The 18,451-nt window shown below is 50.6% G+C and overlaps 1 protein-coding gene across 9 annotated transcripts in view; it reads left to right on the top strand.

The window, feature by feature from the left end:
- LOC144722320 (zinc finger protein 40-like) overlaps positions 1-18,451 on the top strand; it is a 100,617-nt gene that overhangs the window by 73,147 nt on the left and 9,019 nt on the right. For 5 of the 9 annotated variants that reach the window (XM_078600481.1, XM_078600485.1, XM_078600484.1 and 2 more), the window contains exons 3-4: positions 27-5,149; positions 13,626-13,774. In XM_078600481.1, coding sequence (XP_078456607.1) covers positions 27-5,149; positions 13,626-13,774 — 5,272 coding nt within the window. Of the gene's footprint in view, positions 1-26; positions 5,150-9,859; positions 9,951-13,600; positions 13,775-18,451 lie in introns of all 9 variants that reach the window. The other 4 variants (XM_078600482.1, XM_078600488.1, XM_078600489.1 and 1 more) reach the window with 3 other exon arrangements.

Here is an 18,451-nt window from a genome sequence, read left to right as displayed (position 1 = left end):
TTTCTGCTACTGTCTCGTCTCCGCAGAAACAGGGGGCTGTCGACCCGACTTCAAAAAAGTCAAACTCAAACCGACAAACGAGGGCTCTGCGGACACGGAGCCACCAATCCCCGCTGACCACAACGGCGGGCGGCCATCGCTGACGACCACTTCGGACCGAGCAACTGAGCGAGTGGCAGCCGAGCGGGTGACCGACGGGAACGCGAGCGAGAGCGCATCCACCGACCCGGAGACGGCCGCCGGCGAGCCGGGCGATGATGAGGAGCCCGCCGGTGCTGGGCGGGCTGGCGTGAGAGCGTCGCGATCCGGCGGGGACCCCACGAGCGGCAACGTCGCGCTGGAAGCCCTGCTGCAGGCCGCAGGGCCCGAGCTCGGCGGCCCGCCGCAGCCCAGCGGCATGTCAGTGCCGTTTGGCACCGGCGAGCGGGCCTACGTGACGCACGTACCGCCCCCCGCAGCCCCGGCGGCGCTGCATCGCGGCCTCCCGGCTGTCGTGTGCCCTGCGCAGCGCCTACATGTTGAGCACCTGGCCACCAGACAGCACCAGCAGTACCAGCAGCAGTACCAGCAGCAACAGCACGACGTTGCCCGGGCGGTGCTCTCATTAAGTCCGGGGAGGATGGGTGAATGCCTGACGATGGCCTACACCGCCAGCGCCCTGGTGTCGCAGCCGGGGTGCTTCCCCAACGGGCAAGGGGGCAGGGCGAACGTGGGCGGTCTGCAGGTGGGCGAGGAGGCGGCGTGCGAGGCGCCGGGCGCCGCCAAGGAACGGCCCAAGCGCCTGGGCCGCTACGTGTGCGAGACGTGCGGCATGGGCTGCGCCAAGCCCAGCGTGCTGGAGAAGCACGTGCGCTCGCACACGGGCGAGCGGCCCTACCCGTGCAGCATCTGCAACAGCGCCTTCAAGACCAAGAGCAACCTGTCCAAGCACATGAAGTCGCAGGCGCACGTGCAGCGCGAGGGCGGCTCGTGCGGTGCGAGCGTCGAGCAGCAGCAGCAGGGGGAGGGCAGCGGCCGGGACGATGGGGACGACGCCGCCTCCGACTGCGATGGCGACGACGACTCGGACACGGACGACAGCCCCGAGGCGGCCGTCGCCTGTGGCCGCGTCATCCTGGGCTGGGTCCCGACGCAGTCCGCTGTCTCGGAAGCAGGCGCCTTTGTGCACGGAGCCCACACGGAGATCGAGCCCGCTCGGGACGACCGGAAGTGCAACGGTGGCGACGGGCGGCGAGCGTGCGCGGACGAGCGAGCCGAAGCTGCCGAGCCCACGAGGGACCTCTCCGTGGAGCGCGCGCAGGGAATTGAGCAGCACAAGTTTGAGATGCGCCACCTGAAAATCAGCTTCGAATCCGAATCCGGCAGCCCCATGGGGAAGAACAGGAATGACTCTGGCTACCGGTCTTTTTCTGAAAGCCTGGAACTGCCGTCCGTCACGCCAACTACAGCGCAGCACTTCTCTTTCACCGAGAGCAGCGGCCGCAGTGGGGAGGCGAGGCCCGTGAACTCGCGGCCACCCGTGTTTGCCGTCGCGCCGGCTGCGGCGGCCGCAATGCGGATGGTGCCGCCCAGCGCAGAGCGCGTGGCCATCGACAAGCACATCGGCGACCACATCGACAAGCTGATCTCGCAGAACGAGGCGCTGGTGGACAACCGCGAGCTGGACAGCGTGAAGCCGCGGCGAGCGTCGTGCGCGCGCCGAGCCAGCATCGACTCCCCGCGGCCCTACACCTTCAAGGACTCGTTCCAGTTCGACCTGCGGCCCCAGGACCCACACGGCCGTGCGGGCCCCGAGCTTATGAGGAGTCCCCCGCCCTTTTCCCCCCTTGGCAAAAGCAGCGTCAAGCCCTGGATGCCGCTCTTCGCTCCGCCAAAAGAACGCGGCGCGCACAGGACCGACGGCAGGGCGTCCGCGCCGCGCGTCTCCAAGTTTGCGTCGTCCGGCTCGCTGGGGCACAGCTTCGAGTCGCAGTGCGACGACGTGTTCACCCCGGGGCCAGGCCAGAGCCCCCCGCCGCAGTCCCCGCGCCTCACGCGCCAGGTAGCCGTGGACGAGGACGCGGCGCGTCTCAAGACGCAGTCGGTGGACGAGGCGTCGCGAAAGCAGTCCGTCGCGGCCGAAGGCGACGGCGATCGTTTCCCCAAGAGCCGCTCGCTCGACGAGGTGGCCGGCGAGCGGAGGCCCGAGGGCGGCAGGAGGGGCCGGCGCGCGGCACGCGGCCGCGGGCTCATGTTCGAGTGCGACACGTGCGGCGTCAAGTACCGTAAGCCCGAGAACTACGAGGCGCACAAGAAGTACTACTGCTCGGAGCTGCACGCGCCGCGCACGCGCTCCCTGGGCCCGCAGCCCGCCGGCAACACCCACCCGCAGCTGGGCCACTACAAGGTGTCGGTCGACAGCCTAGAGAAGGCGCCGCTCATGAAGAAGCGCAAGAGGGCGCACGGCTCGGGGGACAGAGACGAGGAGGAAGCGGCAGTCCCCGGCGGCCGGCTCACGCCGCCTGCCGCGCTCGGCGCCCGCATCTTGACGACGTTCGTCGGGAAGCCGGAGCCCGACCTGGGCAAGTCCGTGACGCTGCTGGACAAATTGGGTGCAAATTGCGGCAGTGCCTTCGTGTTCCCATGCGTGCGCTTTGAGGGCTCGGATGCCAGGGCAGGCGGGAACGAGCAGGCGTTGTCTTCCGGCTCCTTCGCCAAGACGGTGCCACTGCTGTGCGTGCCGCCCCGAGTTGGAAACGGAGCGATGTCTGATCAGGGGAGGTTGGGCGACGGCTTCGCCACCTTTGGGCGGGCAAAGTCTTTCGATGTACCGCCCATGGCGAGAGCGAGTTCATTCGATGTGACGCGTGCCGACTCGGTCGGTCAAAGAAGGATCGGAGGTCAAATCTCCGTGATCCAGCATACCAAATTCCTGAACAAGGCGAAGTCCTTTGACAGCAGCGAGCCCCCCGCGGAGTGCTCGGCCACACTGTTGAGAAGCGCTCCGTGGAAAGCGTGCGACGTCGCCAGTGCCCAGGCATCGAGCGACGAAGTTTTACAGGAAGCGTCGCCCTGCGCCGTCCGCTTCCAGAACAGAGCGATGGTTACACCGCAGCCTCCACCGACGCTTGCTGGTATCGCCATCAAGATTCCAAAAATATTGATCAGCACAGACTCGCAGAGGAATAAGTTCGAGCAGCAGCAGCAGCATGTGGACGCTCCAGTCAGCGATTGCTCGCAAGTGTCCGTGAAGAAACTGCACCCGAAGAAGCAACAAATGCGGCGTGTAATATTGGACCAAAATTTTGACGACGCCTCCAATGGGGAACCGAGCAGCAGGAGAGGTCCCTGGGGTTCCAACCCGGGCGACGGGGTGTATCCAAGCGTGGGTCTCGTGCAACCACTGGAGCAGCAGCGGAGGGGGCCCATGCGGCGCACGTCGTCCGAGCAGGCGGCTGGCTCTCCACCGTTCGTCGAGGTGTCTGAAATGCTCCGCAGCCGCTCGCTGGACTTGGGCGACGAAGAGCCGGGTGCCGCTCCAGCATCGGTCATGCGTCCGCCTCCATGCTTCACGATGCTGCACTCAACGCTGCGGCCCTCGCCCTTGGTTACCGCTTCCACACCCACCTCAGCGGTAGAGCATGGCAAGGAGCCAAATCGAGACCAGCTCTTTATCCCCCACTACCAGATTCAGCCAGGCCGCATCGCTGAACGTGCGTCATCACCCCTGATAAACAAGCCTCAACATCGCTCCGACGTTCTGGAATCTGTACGAGATTTTGGCAGCTGTGACGCCTCATTGCGCGACAGGTGTTTAGCGATAAAGGGTCATGAACCGGAGGACTCATGTGCCGTTCCTAAATCGTCTTTGCCGCCCCAAGGTGTTGCTATGCCTGTGTCATGCTCAGAAGAGCTCCCATGTGGCTCAACATCTTCACCACCTCAAGGCACTCTCCAGCTTTCCCCTCAGGTGTCAATACTATCCACACCAGCAGCCTTACCTCAGGTTCACCCACCGCTGTCGCCATCGTCATTCCATCGGGACCGAGAAACATCATCCCCATCGTCCAATCACGAGAGCCAAAGTAAAACCCTCGCACCGCATCCCACTCAAGCTCCCATTGCTGCTGCATCATCCCCTGAGGATCGGGCGTCAAGTGCAGCGGCGGAACATTCGGCCAGAAAACTCTCCCCAGCTCCGGAGTCGGACGAGCCGAACGCTGTCACAGCTCCTGAACACCCCGCGGCATCTCTCCTCGTCCCTCCTCGCGGCGCAGCTCCAGTCTGCTCGGCACCTCTTCCAGGGGACGCTGTCCCGTCCTCGTCTCGGGCTCCCACTCCGGCCGCACCGGTCCCTCACCCCGACCCTTGTCAGCCACGCGGCGCCGGCTTCGATGCACGCGCCTGCGCTGGGCCCCCAAACGCTGGCGTCCTCTTGGCTCCTCCGAGCGGCCGTCACAAGGCGGACTCGCGCCCCCCTTCTCCGGCCGCCGCTCCGTCAGCCGCTGCCGCTTCCCTTGCGGGAAATCCGTCGGCGGAGGCGCCCTGCAGGAAACGACCGCTTGCCACCGCAGACGAAGCAGGAGAGGGGCCCGCCGCCGAGCGGCAGCACGGCAAGTGCGCGAAGCAGGCGGCGTTTGGAGCTGACGGCGCGCAGGCGAACGCCGCTCCCACCAAGCCGCGCAAGCCATTCCTGCAGCGGCAGGAGAGGGTGGAGGACCCGTCGGTCTCCGCTTCGAAGCCGGAGGAGTCGGCGGAACACGCCTCCGAGACGACCAGGAGCAGCGGACGCGACTCCTCGGTGACGGTGACGGTGACGGCCGGCGAGGTGGACGCCGCCGACCCTCGGCCCTGCGCAACTCCGAGCGGGGGAGGCGGCCCCCCTCCCCCGGGGACGAACGGCGCAGCGGACGTGTCGTGGTGCTACCTGCAGGCGCAGCCGAGCCACCACGCGCAGGGTGACGGCAGGGCGTCAGTGTATTCTCGCTGGGACGTCGGCGACGGAGAGAAGGCGGCGGGCGGTGGCGCGGGTGGCGCCGGCGGTGTCGGTTGCAGGCCGCCGCCGCCGGCGCCCAGTGGGCCCGGCTGCGGAGCGTACACGACGGCAGTGGCTGTGCCGCAGGAGTACGGGCGGGTGGTGCAGTCCTGCGAATGGAAGAGCAGCCGGCAGGTGAGACTGGATAGAGCGACTCGCGGCTCCGCTCGCCTCCCTCTGAATGAACGTGTCGCATTTTGGTGATATCTGTTGAGTCTCATAGTACAGTACTATGTTGCGTGTCCACCGTGGACAATTAATCGCCTACAACCCAGTGCAGTACTTGTGCATCGTGTAAGCGTCACTTTCTATAGACGTTGACATATACAACCTTTTCACATATCCACCTATATATACCTCAGTCCTTAGTGAGTTGGAGATGCGGTGTTGTACTTGTTTAAATTGTACAAGACTGTGAACATGTTTATGGAAACGTTCAGGAAAACAAACTTTATTTTTTTAAAGAAAATGTATCAGGTGTAGAATAACATTATCCTTTACTCGCGAGCAGTCTAATTTGGGTTTCCCTTTTTGTCAGTCGGATCCTTCATCGAAATGTTTGGCCAATTCCATGAATAAGAGTTTGGCTTCATGTGGAAAGCAGGGGTACCAAGAGAATACCCACGCATGCCAAGGGGGAGGAGGGGGGGGGGTAACACTCCAAACTCTAAACAGATAGATCTCTTCTTCCAACTCCTGGCCACCATACAGGCCTGGTTATGATTAAAGATGGCAATATTTTGACTAAGGTGCAAACACTCCTCTTTCAAATTGTTTATGATCCTGAGCAAAATTAACACCAAACATAACAATTAGCCTACTTTAACAAGTAGGCTTTCGCGACTAATATCCATAATAGAGGGGTTTTTTTACTATAAGGTACTAACTTATTAACTAAAAACGTGTAAACAGGTGCTTGGTCTATATTCATATGTGAGGAGTGAAAAGTTATTCTAAACTAATTTCAGGCCTACTTTTAAGCTCTTTTTATCCTGTGCAACATTATTATAAAACCAGCAATCTTCTGATTAGTTTGCACACCATCGTAGTAATTTGCGAGCACCTTTCCCAGGTCTGTATTGCACAAGATGTACTCTGATGAATCCCCGGCGAGTTAAAAAGATGCACAAGACTGCAATTAAAATTCAGAATGATCATATTTTTTATTGTGCTGGAAGCTTGATTATAGGAATGTAATGTTTCATTGGCTCTATTTCGCCCACAATACACACATTGAACCGTGAATGTAAGAATCGCTTACACTTCATGATAATTGTATGTTAACTGTGATATTCAGGATATTGGAACTGGCGAGATACGCAAAGCAAACGAGGCGGCACAAACGAAACAAATGGAATCAAACGAATGGAATCACGACCGTGAAATGTGACCGTTCGAACATTTTGCCGGGGTCGGCGCTGGGGGTTGACGGTGGGCGATGGGGTGGATTAGGGTCACTTAGTTACGTGCCTTGCGAATACCCTTCTTGGAAAATGAATGAGCCAAAGGCGGCTTGCGTTGCTCTGAGCTCGTGACGGCCGGAGAGAGCTGTCGCTGGAGGAATGCTGCCAAACGGCGCTCACTCTCCCTGCCGCAGCCTTTTCCATGGAAAGTCTTCAGATTCTGCGGGCGGGCGTGAGACGGGGGTGGGGGGGGGAAGAGACCCTTGGGAACATGGGTTGTCACGACTGCAATACTCATGTGTGTACAGTATACAGAGAAGCATTGGCCCCACTACTTGCACTGTTGAGCTCTCCGATGTGTTTTCTGGTTGTACGGGGAGTGTGTGTGTGTTTTTGGTATGATGTCCAAAAATGCGGTCCACATGCCCAGGAGCTTCTTCAGGAACCGAATCATGCTCCCGACACGCGGACTGAAACGTCGGGACATTATGCCGAACAACACGAGCAGCACAACCATGAAACGCAGTGAAGAGCTAATTCTCAACGCCGTTGTTAATCCACTGCTGAGGGGGAAGGCCCTCCCCCACGCCGTGTCGGTCGTGGGAGTAGCTTGACCATACTTCACCGCTTGTTGTGGTTTGCCGAAGTTGGCAAGGGGAGGAAGTGCCTAGAACCGTTTCAGGGCGCATGCGCCACTGAGAGTGGCCGTGGCTCTGGGAATCGAATTCAGGTTGGCAGGTTCATAGTGCAGTGCATGATAATTACCATTGCCCCACGGCTCCCCCTGTGTACATAGTGTGCCGTCATGAGCATGAAGTGTAAAACATTTCATTCTACAGTGGGCTGTCACAATATGTTGATTTGAATCCCGATACTTACAAAGTTAATATTAAGCTTGCAATATTTTGAAGCTCCGTTTGTAAAATATTCTTAGCGAATAAGTCGCGCATTCGATTTAAAATTGACGTTTTGTATATACACTCCAGTCGCAGTGTATAAATGCTCAGAATGAGCATTGGGTGCAGCTCGTATCAGTTGGTGGCCCTGATTCACTGGGGGGAATTACACCTTCCTGTGACGGGTAGTACTGGACGCCTTAAGATTAAAATGTTTTTACTCTTTCTAGCGATAGTGCAACTCGCATGGCCATATGTGCCCTAAACCTCAGTGACGTATGTGACCAAAGGGTTCCCATGGTTCTAGAGAGGAGAAAGCGAGTGAGAGCGTGAGTAGAAAGGGCACCACAGGGGCGAGATGTTAACTACCTCGCCTGGTATACAGGAGGTCGTGGGTTCGATCCCGACCCTGACTCCTGCTGCTGTTTATTTGGAGTTTGCGCGTCTCTCTCCCTGTGGTCGTGTGGATTTTTGTCCGGGTCCTCCGGTCTTCCCCTCCACATTTAGAAGCACGCGTTTAGAGTGTTTGGGTGCTGTAAATGTCCACACGATCAGCCACTTTGTCGAGCTCGCATTTATTGGCAAGTCGCTTCTGACAAAGAGCTACGTAGCTCAGTGGGCCTTAACGTGGTAAAATAAAAAAATATATAAAGAAATAGTGAGATAAGGTCTCTTGTTTGGCAATATTGTACCTCGTGATGGTTGGGGGCCAGGCGGCTACCGTAAAAAAAAAATCCCCATTGTGTCTTCAGGTGCTGACGTGGCGTTATTGCGTAAGAGGCCCAGCATGGGGAGAAGAAGGACCCGACCCATCCCGTGGCGGGATAACGATCCTGTTTACATACTAAAGTGACATCATGTCCCATCCAGTTCTTCTGCTTATGAGGGCACAGTGTATAGGTTCTCTCTTGTGTACCACTGTGCATGTGGTGGTGGATGTGCAATTTACCAGCTCTCAGACAAAGCAATGGAACGGCTAAACCACTTACAACTGAAGCTCCGACAGTTGATGTTTATGGGCTGTACAACCGAAGACGACTTTGTAGGGTTTTGCCATTGTGCTGTCAATGTGTTTTCGGATTGTTACCGCATGTTTTTCACTGTAACCTATATATGTATGTTGAACTTATTTTGCACCGTACATATCCAACCGTGCTCATCGGAGGTGTGACTAATATCCAATGTTCTGCCCCACGTGCTGGGAGCCATCTTCGGGAACGGAATTGAGCAGCTTGCATTCTCCCGTGGTTACCGTGTTGCCGGCTGCTGGTGTCTGATGTAGGCCGGCCGGACAACATGCGGTAACAACCCGAAACACACGAGAGATTTCTACTTGTATTTGTACCTTGATATATACACCTCCCAGCGTGAGCAGCAACAACATGGCATAGTTCATTTGAGCTCAGGTGACAGTCGTTAGTGAATCGATCGGTAATTAAGAATGGTTTGCCCCGAGTATGCTACGCTCATGGTGTTCCATGCTTTGGGCTGCATAGAGCTATTATTATGATTCGGCGGCATTGGCACACATGCTTCTTTGAGTTATATTAAGGCACACAAATGAGACAAGTGGCTTAATAGATAGGTCATTATAGCCACTAATGGCATCTTCACTCTGGACTGTCTTTTTAGGGACTGAACTCCCTTTGGATTTAAATATATGCCTAATCAAGGGACCGTCGCAGTCTGAATGCTAAGCAAATCAAGGCTGCTGGGTGGTGATCTGAGGCTTTAATTGGCTTGAATGACATTACTGTGCGCTTGCTATTTGTTGTTGAAACACGTTGCCAGTCACTGGAACGTCTGGTTTCAATTGCCAGAACAGTCACTGGTGATGTTACTGAATGTATCACTTTGATGTGCAGTACATTTCTTGGACTTTTTTGATTTGCAAAGAGTAAGGACATTAATTTAAATGTCTTGCAGTGTAAAATTCACAATTGTAAAATTACCCACAACTATGTTGTAAAAACTGCAATATATATAAATCATTTCCTACACAATTACCGTTATCCAGACCCTCACCGAGGGAAAGAAATATGCAATTATTCTTAATTGTTTTCGAGTGATTAAATAACTATGAAGTGCCACAAATTCATCACATTTCTCTCAGGACCTTTGAAGTCCTTGCCAAGTGCCATGCCAGAGTGTTGTCATTTGTCATTCAGCCACCCGGCTGATTCCACTGTTTTCATTTAAGTCAAAATTACTTTTCAAGTCTCTTCATTCTTTGCTCATGAGCGGCAGCGACTCCCTTTGTTGCTTGAACATTGCTTGAGTCATTACCAACATCCGCTCAGCTCTTCGGTGACTCTTGCGTTACTGCAGAACATTGTTGATGATCGAGGGCGACCCACCCATTGCTAAACAGTCTGAGTTTGTGTTTTGTGAAACTTGAAAGGTCTGACTCAGTGACTCATAAAACAGTGCCAGTGTTTTGGAAACCCGTTTTTTTTGCCAAAGATACCGAGTGCTATCGCAACAGATTACTTGCGGAAGGTGAACATAAATGTTATTAAAAGTGATATTTATTTTTTATACTTAAGATGCTGCCGTGGTGCAATGGTCAGCAGGCTGGACTTGCAAACCCAGAGGTGGCGTGTGGGGACTCCCTCCTCTTCCAAGATGTTTGGCTGGGTAAACAACCCTCTACAGGGGCTCTATCGAGCTCCTTCTAGTGGAGGCCCTTCCCGTTAGCGGTGGCGTGAGCGAGCAATTTGCAGGGCTTGCATCTTTATCGTTTTACTGTCATAAGCTTATACAGTATAACCTTGGATTGCGAGCATAATTCGTTCCGGAAACGTGTTTGTAATCCAAAGCACTCGTATATCAAAGCACTCGTATATCAGTTGTGATCACGTGACGCTCGTCAGACAAAGCGTATACGTACTACTTGTATTGCAAGACTTCGCTCGTTAATCAAATTAATATTTATTTAAAAAAATTGCTCGTCTTGCAAAACACTCGCAGACCAAGTTACTCGCAATCCAAGGTTTTACTGTACTTATACCTGTATGTATATACGTGGAACTTCTTTCACACTGGACGTAGCCAACCGTGCAAATTGGAGGTGTATTTATTATAGTTGCCGTATTATTTTTACATGGACAAATGGGATTTTGAAATGGTCCTAATATGAGGTGGCTGGATAGGTTTATGCTCCTCCTGCTGCATTGTCAGAGTGTTGAGCTGGCACCACTGAGATCCTCAGTTTGAATCTGGGCAGCCACCCGTTATTAAATTATAATGAGTTGATGATCTCAGCCTGGTCTCAAATAAATACACATGAACAAAAAAACAATATTACATTTGTTTTTCATTGAGTTCAGCAGTTTCAGCCCTGGGAACTAAAACATTTCTGGTTGATTGCCACGCAACAGAATAACCTCTACAGCGGGGCACATGGATAAGAGACAATTTAATGCGTATAAAAAGTAGTGTTGTGATCTCACATTCCAAAGGGGGTTCTCTAACAACAGGCTGATGTTACACTACTTCCTATAAGGATTACGGATGGAATTTCTTCATCGCATGACATGATGCTGATGGTAACACATTCCTGCTGAGGGAGCTGGTAGGAACGTTGGGTTGCTCGGTCAATGGCCAGGGTCAACGGCGGCGTGGTGTATTCCGCAAATATGCCCGACTGTGAGGGCGGGCACAAGCCGGCGTGAGTAGGTTAAACATTCAGTTTTATAAGGGCACCACGGGGTGACCAGCCCCTCCCCACCCAGCCCCACCCCTGCCACCCCCCACCCAGCCCCTCCTCACCCTCCCCACCCCCCACCCAGCCCCTCCCCACCCTCCCCACCCAGCCCCTCCCTGCACGATGGACGGACACAATAATCCCCTGTGGGCTGGTGGAACCAGTGGGTTCCTACCAGTATAATGACCGTTTAATTGGGGGAAATATTTTCAGTGTTTATCTATTATAAGGTTAGTGTAGTGAACCAGGTCCGGTGACGGTTCGTGCACCACACCGTTGCTTGGCAACCAGAGTTAGATTCCCGGCCATGACTAACCTGAGTGACAATGGACCTCTGAACCGGCCTTAGCCCCCCCCCCACCTCCAGCTTCACCAACGTGTGCTAACCAGCATGGTGGGGTGAGTGTTGGATTAAGAAAGGCCTGTAAATAATAATAATAATGATGGATTATTTATGATGTCAGCATGAATTTTATATTTTATTTTGAAAACAATGAATATCTATATACACGTGTTTGTATATTATTGTATATATATATCACGGATATTTCCATGCATTTACAACGTTGATGTATTTGTGCCAATATTGTGTGGAAAACCTGTGCATAACGTCCACCACCAAATCAGCACTTGTATAAAGTATGTAATGATTTAAAACGATAAATACAACACATGAATGTGAGAACAGTTTCCACTCAGAAAATGTTTCTTACGTTCGAACTGATTTCTTATGATCGATTTAAAACTTTGTTCTTTGCTACCCAACCTTTGCCAATGCAAACACGTCCATGTGCGAACTGTTCCAGTATGTTCAAGGCAAAATATTTTGAGCATTCTCTCATCAACTTTAGTTAAAATATTCTGGCTACCTTCTCTCTGTAATGTGAAAAGAGCCCTTGCCCGAAACATCAGCCTACAACTGAATACACATCAGGCGTCTTAACAATTTGCTTCCCTCTCGATTCGATGAAGTGTCATAATTCAGGGGTCTCGATTCCATTCAAGAATATAAATAATATACAGTATTACATTGTGATGAATGGAGTGAACTCTAGTTGCTGTCTGGGTCATATTAACCCATTAGATACAATGCATATGAATACATTAATATTTTACACCCACATTTATATGCATGCACTCAGTGGCATAACGAGATTATCAGCTCAGAGGGTGCGGCAATCGGTGAGGTAGGGCCCCCATTATTTATTTGATTTGTCTCCCACGGTCGCACCACTCATTGGCACTGGATTCGAACTTGACTCTGGGATCCGCTTATTGGGAGCGCTCAAATGGCAAACGTTCATTCTTTGGGTCACCGAAATGTCACTGACGTGGCTTCCAGTGAACGCGCTCCCGTGGAACGAAGTGTGCCACCTTATTACACCTTCCCCCTATTCGCCCCGACCACTATGAAATGTTCTGCTCGTCTACCCACTTAAACTATGACAACAACGTAGAAATCGACGTACGATGCGCAATTCGCCAGAGCCAAACGTTTTACTGCTCTAATTAAATTGGATAAAAAGGTAGAAAGTAAATGAAAGTATTGTGATTTAAAAAAAAGATTTAAACCTCTTTTTAAATAAGTGTTTTGTTCTTTTACACTGTTGTTGAAAATATATCTCACAATGATTGTCAAGGAGGACCCCCCCCCAACTCGTAACTTTGGTCACCAGCGGGCAGAGGTCGCAACCGGGTACCCGATACCCGTACCCTACCCGATACCCGGCTACCCGTACCCAGCCGGGTACGGGTACGGATACCCGTTTGCGACCCTGGTGCGGCCGGGTACGGGTAGGCCGTGAGTCACTGGTGAGTCACCGTTTGTCACTCATTACCCAACGTCTTGTCTCTTCTCACAATTCAAGATCCTAGAATCAACCCACCCGCGCCTGCAACATGGCTTCATCCCAGAGGTCGCAATCGGGTACCCGTACCCTACATGATACCCGGCCGGGTATCGAGTAGGGTACGGGTATGGTGACCCGTTTTCGACCCTGGTGCGGCCGGGTACGGGTACGGGTAAGGAATCAAAACCCATTTGCGACCTCTGCCATCGTGGGCCAAAGCACCCCCTGCCCCCATGCTCGTTACGCTACTGCATGTGTTTTATTTGTGAGTGCAAGAATAGGTTTTAAACGGCACATCTTTACAGGCCTCATATTTAGGATGCAAGGCGAAGTTTCTAAACACTGTTTTAGTGTTCTAGCTTGATGTATTCATTGTATTTAGACTTGTCACAAATCAAAATTTCTTTGGATTGGATATCTTTCACATCTCTCCGGCTTGCATGACTTATGCTGGGATGTACTACACAAACACACATCAGCCTACTTAAAAGCGTTCCTGCACCAGAATTTAATGAGGCTAGGATGTAACAAAGACACGAACGCACATTCTTAACCTCTTCGTAGCATTGCTCCAGCACCTTTGAGTCACATTGGGATGAAATATACAACGATGCTGGGATGTAACGCGCGCATTACGCCACTCCGTTCCTCCGCACTCAAGGGCCGTGTGGCCCCCTCAGCACACCTCTCCGTTGTTTCCCGTTACCGACACTCGAATGTGTGACCGGCAGGGCCCATCTTCTGCTCCCTTTTCAGATTTGCCAGGTGAAGGACGAAGGGAAAGCCGCGCCCCAGCAGGCGCCGGCCCACCAGGGGAAGGCGCCGAGCCTGGACGAAGCGACGGGGGAAGGGGGGGGAGACGGCGCTGTCCCAGAAACGAGGCGCGTCAAAATCTTCGAGGGAGGGTAAGCGTTTTGTGAGAGAATTTGCGAGCGTCAACGATTTTGTCGGAACAACTGAAGCGACGCTTTGTCTGAGGGTTCTTCTGTGTGTCGGTCTGGGCAGCTGCCTGTGGTTAAACTGCGTTTGTTTCTTTTTTCATTTAATGGTCTCAGCTTCGTTATCAATGGCACAACGCTTCAATTGTTTGTTTAAGTAGGACCTCGTTTTGAAAGATACGTGTGCTGCAGGTGAGTAGGCGGCAAATGCCTGACTCACCTGAACCAGACAACAAGCACAAGCTGTTTGTCGTGGAAACACAGGCCATTGTAGGACTTCATGCGTAGTTCCATGATGCATGCAATGACTGGGTAACATTCTTTGTTTATGATAATGGAAATCTTGTGCTCTGTTGTCTTTTATATACAATTTATTTCCACTAAACTTTTTTTTATATCGCTTCATTTTGACTGAGAGCCCGTAAAAACAGATTAATATAATCAGTCATGTACAGATTGTATTCATGGGCTGCTCTTCGCGTCAACAATACAAATAAAGAAAGAAAAAAAACTCAACACACTCGTCAACGACACTGTGGCCTTAGAAGAAAAAATATATAATCGGTTGACGTTACGGGCAACGGCCCTTCTTTGTGGAACTTAAATATAGAGGCAAGAGACATTGGGGGCCTGATGAGAAATATTTTTTAAACATTTTACGATGACCAGTTTTCAGACGGGCATATTAAGTTACCTCATGGCGTCTATTTTGTGCTGCTGCTGCATCACTTCCACCTCGCCAAATAATTTAATTCGGACGTGTACAGTTCTTCACGCCATTCATCTGTTTGAGATGATGCTTTCATGTCTGTTAATTGTTTGGAGATACCTTTGTATATAGAAACCACTTTCCAAAACCAAATAGTTTTTGTGCTTCCTCTATAAAAGAATACATTCCCTAACCTCTTGCCAAAAACAGGCCTTGTGGCTGTAGATAAAAAAAAACTGGGTCCAAGGATCATTGTTATTTTAAGCAACTTATCCCAACATTTTTCTCTTGTATTCTGGTTGAAGCCCAAATACAACAAGGTTTTTTTTTAAGTTCACTGTTATCCCAGTTTTATCACTTTAAAAGGTTTAGAACTTCAGACTACATTTGCATTCAGAAGGCTGATTTCAGCTGCACACTTGGTTTTTTTTTGCTTTGGGATCTAATTTTGTTTATCTTGTGGAAGCTGTGATTTTTAAGAAAACTGGAGGTCTGGAATTATGTTTTTTATTTATAGCTTCAGACACGGCTTCACGTGATAATGTGAACAGACCATAATCGGATTTGCAGAATGGTCTTTTCCCTTGATTGGCTGCTTCCTGCTTTCTATATAATAATGGTTCTTTGTTTTCCAGGAAAGTTTTGGTGAGTTCGTGGACTCCTATGGGAGGAATTTGCTTTGGGAGGTTGAGTAAATGCCTTGAGTGTTTGGCGTGCGTAGGAAACCAGAGTACCAATGCACAAGAGAATAGCACAAAAACCTGTACCCTAGGTCAGAAAGCTGCTTTCCATTGGCCACCTTTGTAGATATCCCTCTAGACTGAGTGTCTGGTTGCCCCACCAACCCAACATCAGCAATTCTTAGTTTTTCTAAGGTTCCGATAACCTCACTCAATCAAAGGAACTAATTAAATCCTCTCTGTTACACCTTGAATGGTGCTGTTGCTAGCCACTTGGAATTTTGGGCACTTCGTTACTGGTGCAATAGAGGCGTGCATCCGATGCGGAACTGCTTTCTGGATGCTGCTGTATTTTTGCATCAGGGCAGCACGCTTCCCCAGGTGCAAATCTTTCCTTGCGAGGCTTTGAGGGCTGACTGCAGCGCCCGTCTCAAAGTCCCCCCCCCCCCCCCCGCTTGTCTGTTGATCGTCGTGTTGTCTTACTCCACGTCAGCGCCGTCGGGCGCTAAATTTAACAAGACCCGTCTGAGCGCCGTTGACATCATCGCGGTCACCAAGGCTTTTGGCGTCGTCGTCTGGCACAGCACATATCGTACGCGCAGAGTTAGAGAGGGGGGGAGCTTCCCTTCTCCCATTGCTATTAAAATATAATTTGGTTTTGTCTCGACATTTATCCCCGTCGTGGCAGGGCAATAACGTTATTTTGGAAAACTTGCACAGGGCTCGGACCCTCGCCACATGCCACACGGGACAATTGAGATAGATGTGAAGTTTCCATTGTATTTTAGGCCGTTGTTATGGTAACACCCATATTGGTATGAAAGAATCACTGAACTCTTAAGTGGAAATTACGCCGCTGAGACTATTTTGAGTCAAAGAAATTAAGATTCAAATGAAACGGATAAGCCATCGGCGATGGCATCTAAATTACATCAATTAGGCAGCACATTCTGCTGACATTGCTGCTAAATTTATTCTTTTCTACAATGCAGAATTAAAATGATAATCACGATAATGCATATTATAATAAAAAATGTTACAAACTGTATTTGACTTTAGTATATTCTTTCTGGGAAATGACAACATGGAAATTCTAATTCAAATTAAATGTATTAAACGTTGGGTACTTTTTTTTGCGACATCTTGGAAACAAACATTCATCCTTTAGGGGACAACAATGAATGTCACAGAAACAATTTCAGCAGCATAATGAGGCCCACATTACAAAACTAACCTTGCCATGTTTGGACAAAGATAGATGTGGCCAATTAGATTTTTTATTTAAACACTTTTATATTTTCTCCAAAGACCCGATAACATATACATAACAGACCACTCTATGCCAGATTTTGTCCCTGGAACATTACAGGTTTATTACCAGTTTCGATCTTCTTAAAGCCTATGTGTTCCTGGAGGTATTATTTTTAGTGGTTTTGTAATATCAAATAAAACTTTTATGTTTGTAACAGATACCATAGTTTCCCAAACCAATTTAAAACAATGCCACTCCCCCTTACACACAGGTGCAGTTGATTTAAATTGTTTCAGTTGGATTGACCGCTCCTACTGATGCCTTGGTCACAATCGTGGTGGTGGGGTAAAATAGCTCTATTGTACCGAGGATATCACATTTGAATGGTACGATTGCAAACTTTCCGTGCTGCGTTTCCAATGCACATGTTTGAATGGCCACACTTGGAACTGCTGAAGTCACAGAATAGGGTCAGGCTGACGTGCACATTTATGCGCTTAGTTTGTGCTTCCACTTGGAGAGCCTCTTGAGAGGGTACCTTGGCCTACTCTTTAACCCTGACCAGACCTCTTAAAAGAAGTTGCAGCACCCGCACTTTATCCCACAACACGCGACCTGCCAATTGACTCGATGGAAAAAATAATTTCTTTCGAACTGCCTTTTGTGTTTAGTTTGTTCTCTTTCTCCTGCACCTCTGATTAGCACTGTTGGCGCTACGTACGGTGGGAAATAAGTTCAATATACATACAACAGTGGGTAACCCACTTATACTGCTGGTAGTGTTTCAACTTCCGCACTGGGAGATCAAATTGAACTGGTGACCTCTGTATCGCAAGTCCCCAGTGTGTTAACCATTACACCATGGCAGCATCCGTGTGTTCAAAAGGTATTATGGGTTGTCCCCATGATGCAGCGTGGCTAAGGCATCTTGTAACCTTGTACGACAAGCAAAACTTTATTGCAGGGTGCTTAGTTTAGGAAGTAAGCCTTGTTACTGTGAGGAGCTGGTCAAAAATAAACCCCTTTTTATTGTAAAACTGAAACAGGCCATAATTGGTCTCAGTTTGTCAAGCCTCAGGGGAAACTAAGAATATCTTTTTTCAGAGTGGGCAAAAGAAACAGCATTGCGGTGTCTGTCACACGCCATAAAGTCCGTTAATCAGCCATAATTCTTACCAAATAGCCCAAAGCATGTGTGACATAATGCTTTCGCAGGTCAGTGTTTATTTTCACAAGCGCAATGTCGCGGAGCGCACACCACATCGTAATTTACGGTTTCCAAGAGAACTACAAGAGATATAAGTTCACTTTGTTTTGTCGTTCACTCTCCCTCTCTCTTGACCAGCCCATGAGTTCTAAATACACAGTTACCTTGTCACCACTTGGGATTGACACCCTCAACTCAGGGATCTAAAAACCATGCACGAGCATTTGAAAGTTCAGTTGTCCTTTTTAGTCAACCAAGGGAGTTGCCATTTAGATTAATTGGCTAATTCAATGTAAACTGATGTTACAGTTTTCAGAGGATATAAATTACCGTTTTATGCCGTGAAAATATGTTACAAGCTGTGAACGTGGTGAGCTTTGATTGCTCTGAAATAATTGGAATAGTTTTTGGAGCCATTCTCAATCTACTGCTATCCTTACTCAAAGTTACACCCTTCTTTCCTGGCACAGCTGTTTTCCATTTGAGGTTACTCATGCACATGCCTTGATTTCATTGCTCCATCTCCCCTTTGCTTGTCCCAAAAATGACGATTTTTCCCTTTTCGTGGGCGCTTTTCCATCACTCCAACACGATTTGTCAACTTTTCCAACCACATGTTCTCCCTGGGCCATCTTGTTTATCTTAGTACCGAGCATGCCGCCTCAAATTCCTGTTGTATTCTTGAACCTTCCTCTCTTTGGCCGCTCTCAAGTCTGCGTCTGTGTTGTGGTGCGTATATCGCATGCGACTGGCAGAGCGTACGTAATTACAAATTGCATTCGCTCGTTTTCTTGTT

Source organism: Lampetra planeri, chromosome 14 (genome assembly GCF_965212315.1).
Source record: "Lampetra planeri chromosome 14, kcLamPlan1.2.h2, whole genome shotgun sequence".
Lineage (NCBI taxonomy): Eukaryota > Metazoa > Chordata > Hyperoartia > Petromyzontiformes > Petromyzontidae > Lampetra > Lampetra planeri.
This window is presented reverse-complemented; position numbering and strand designations above follow the sequence as displayed.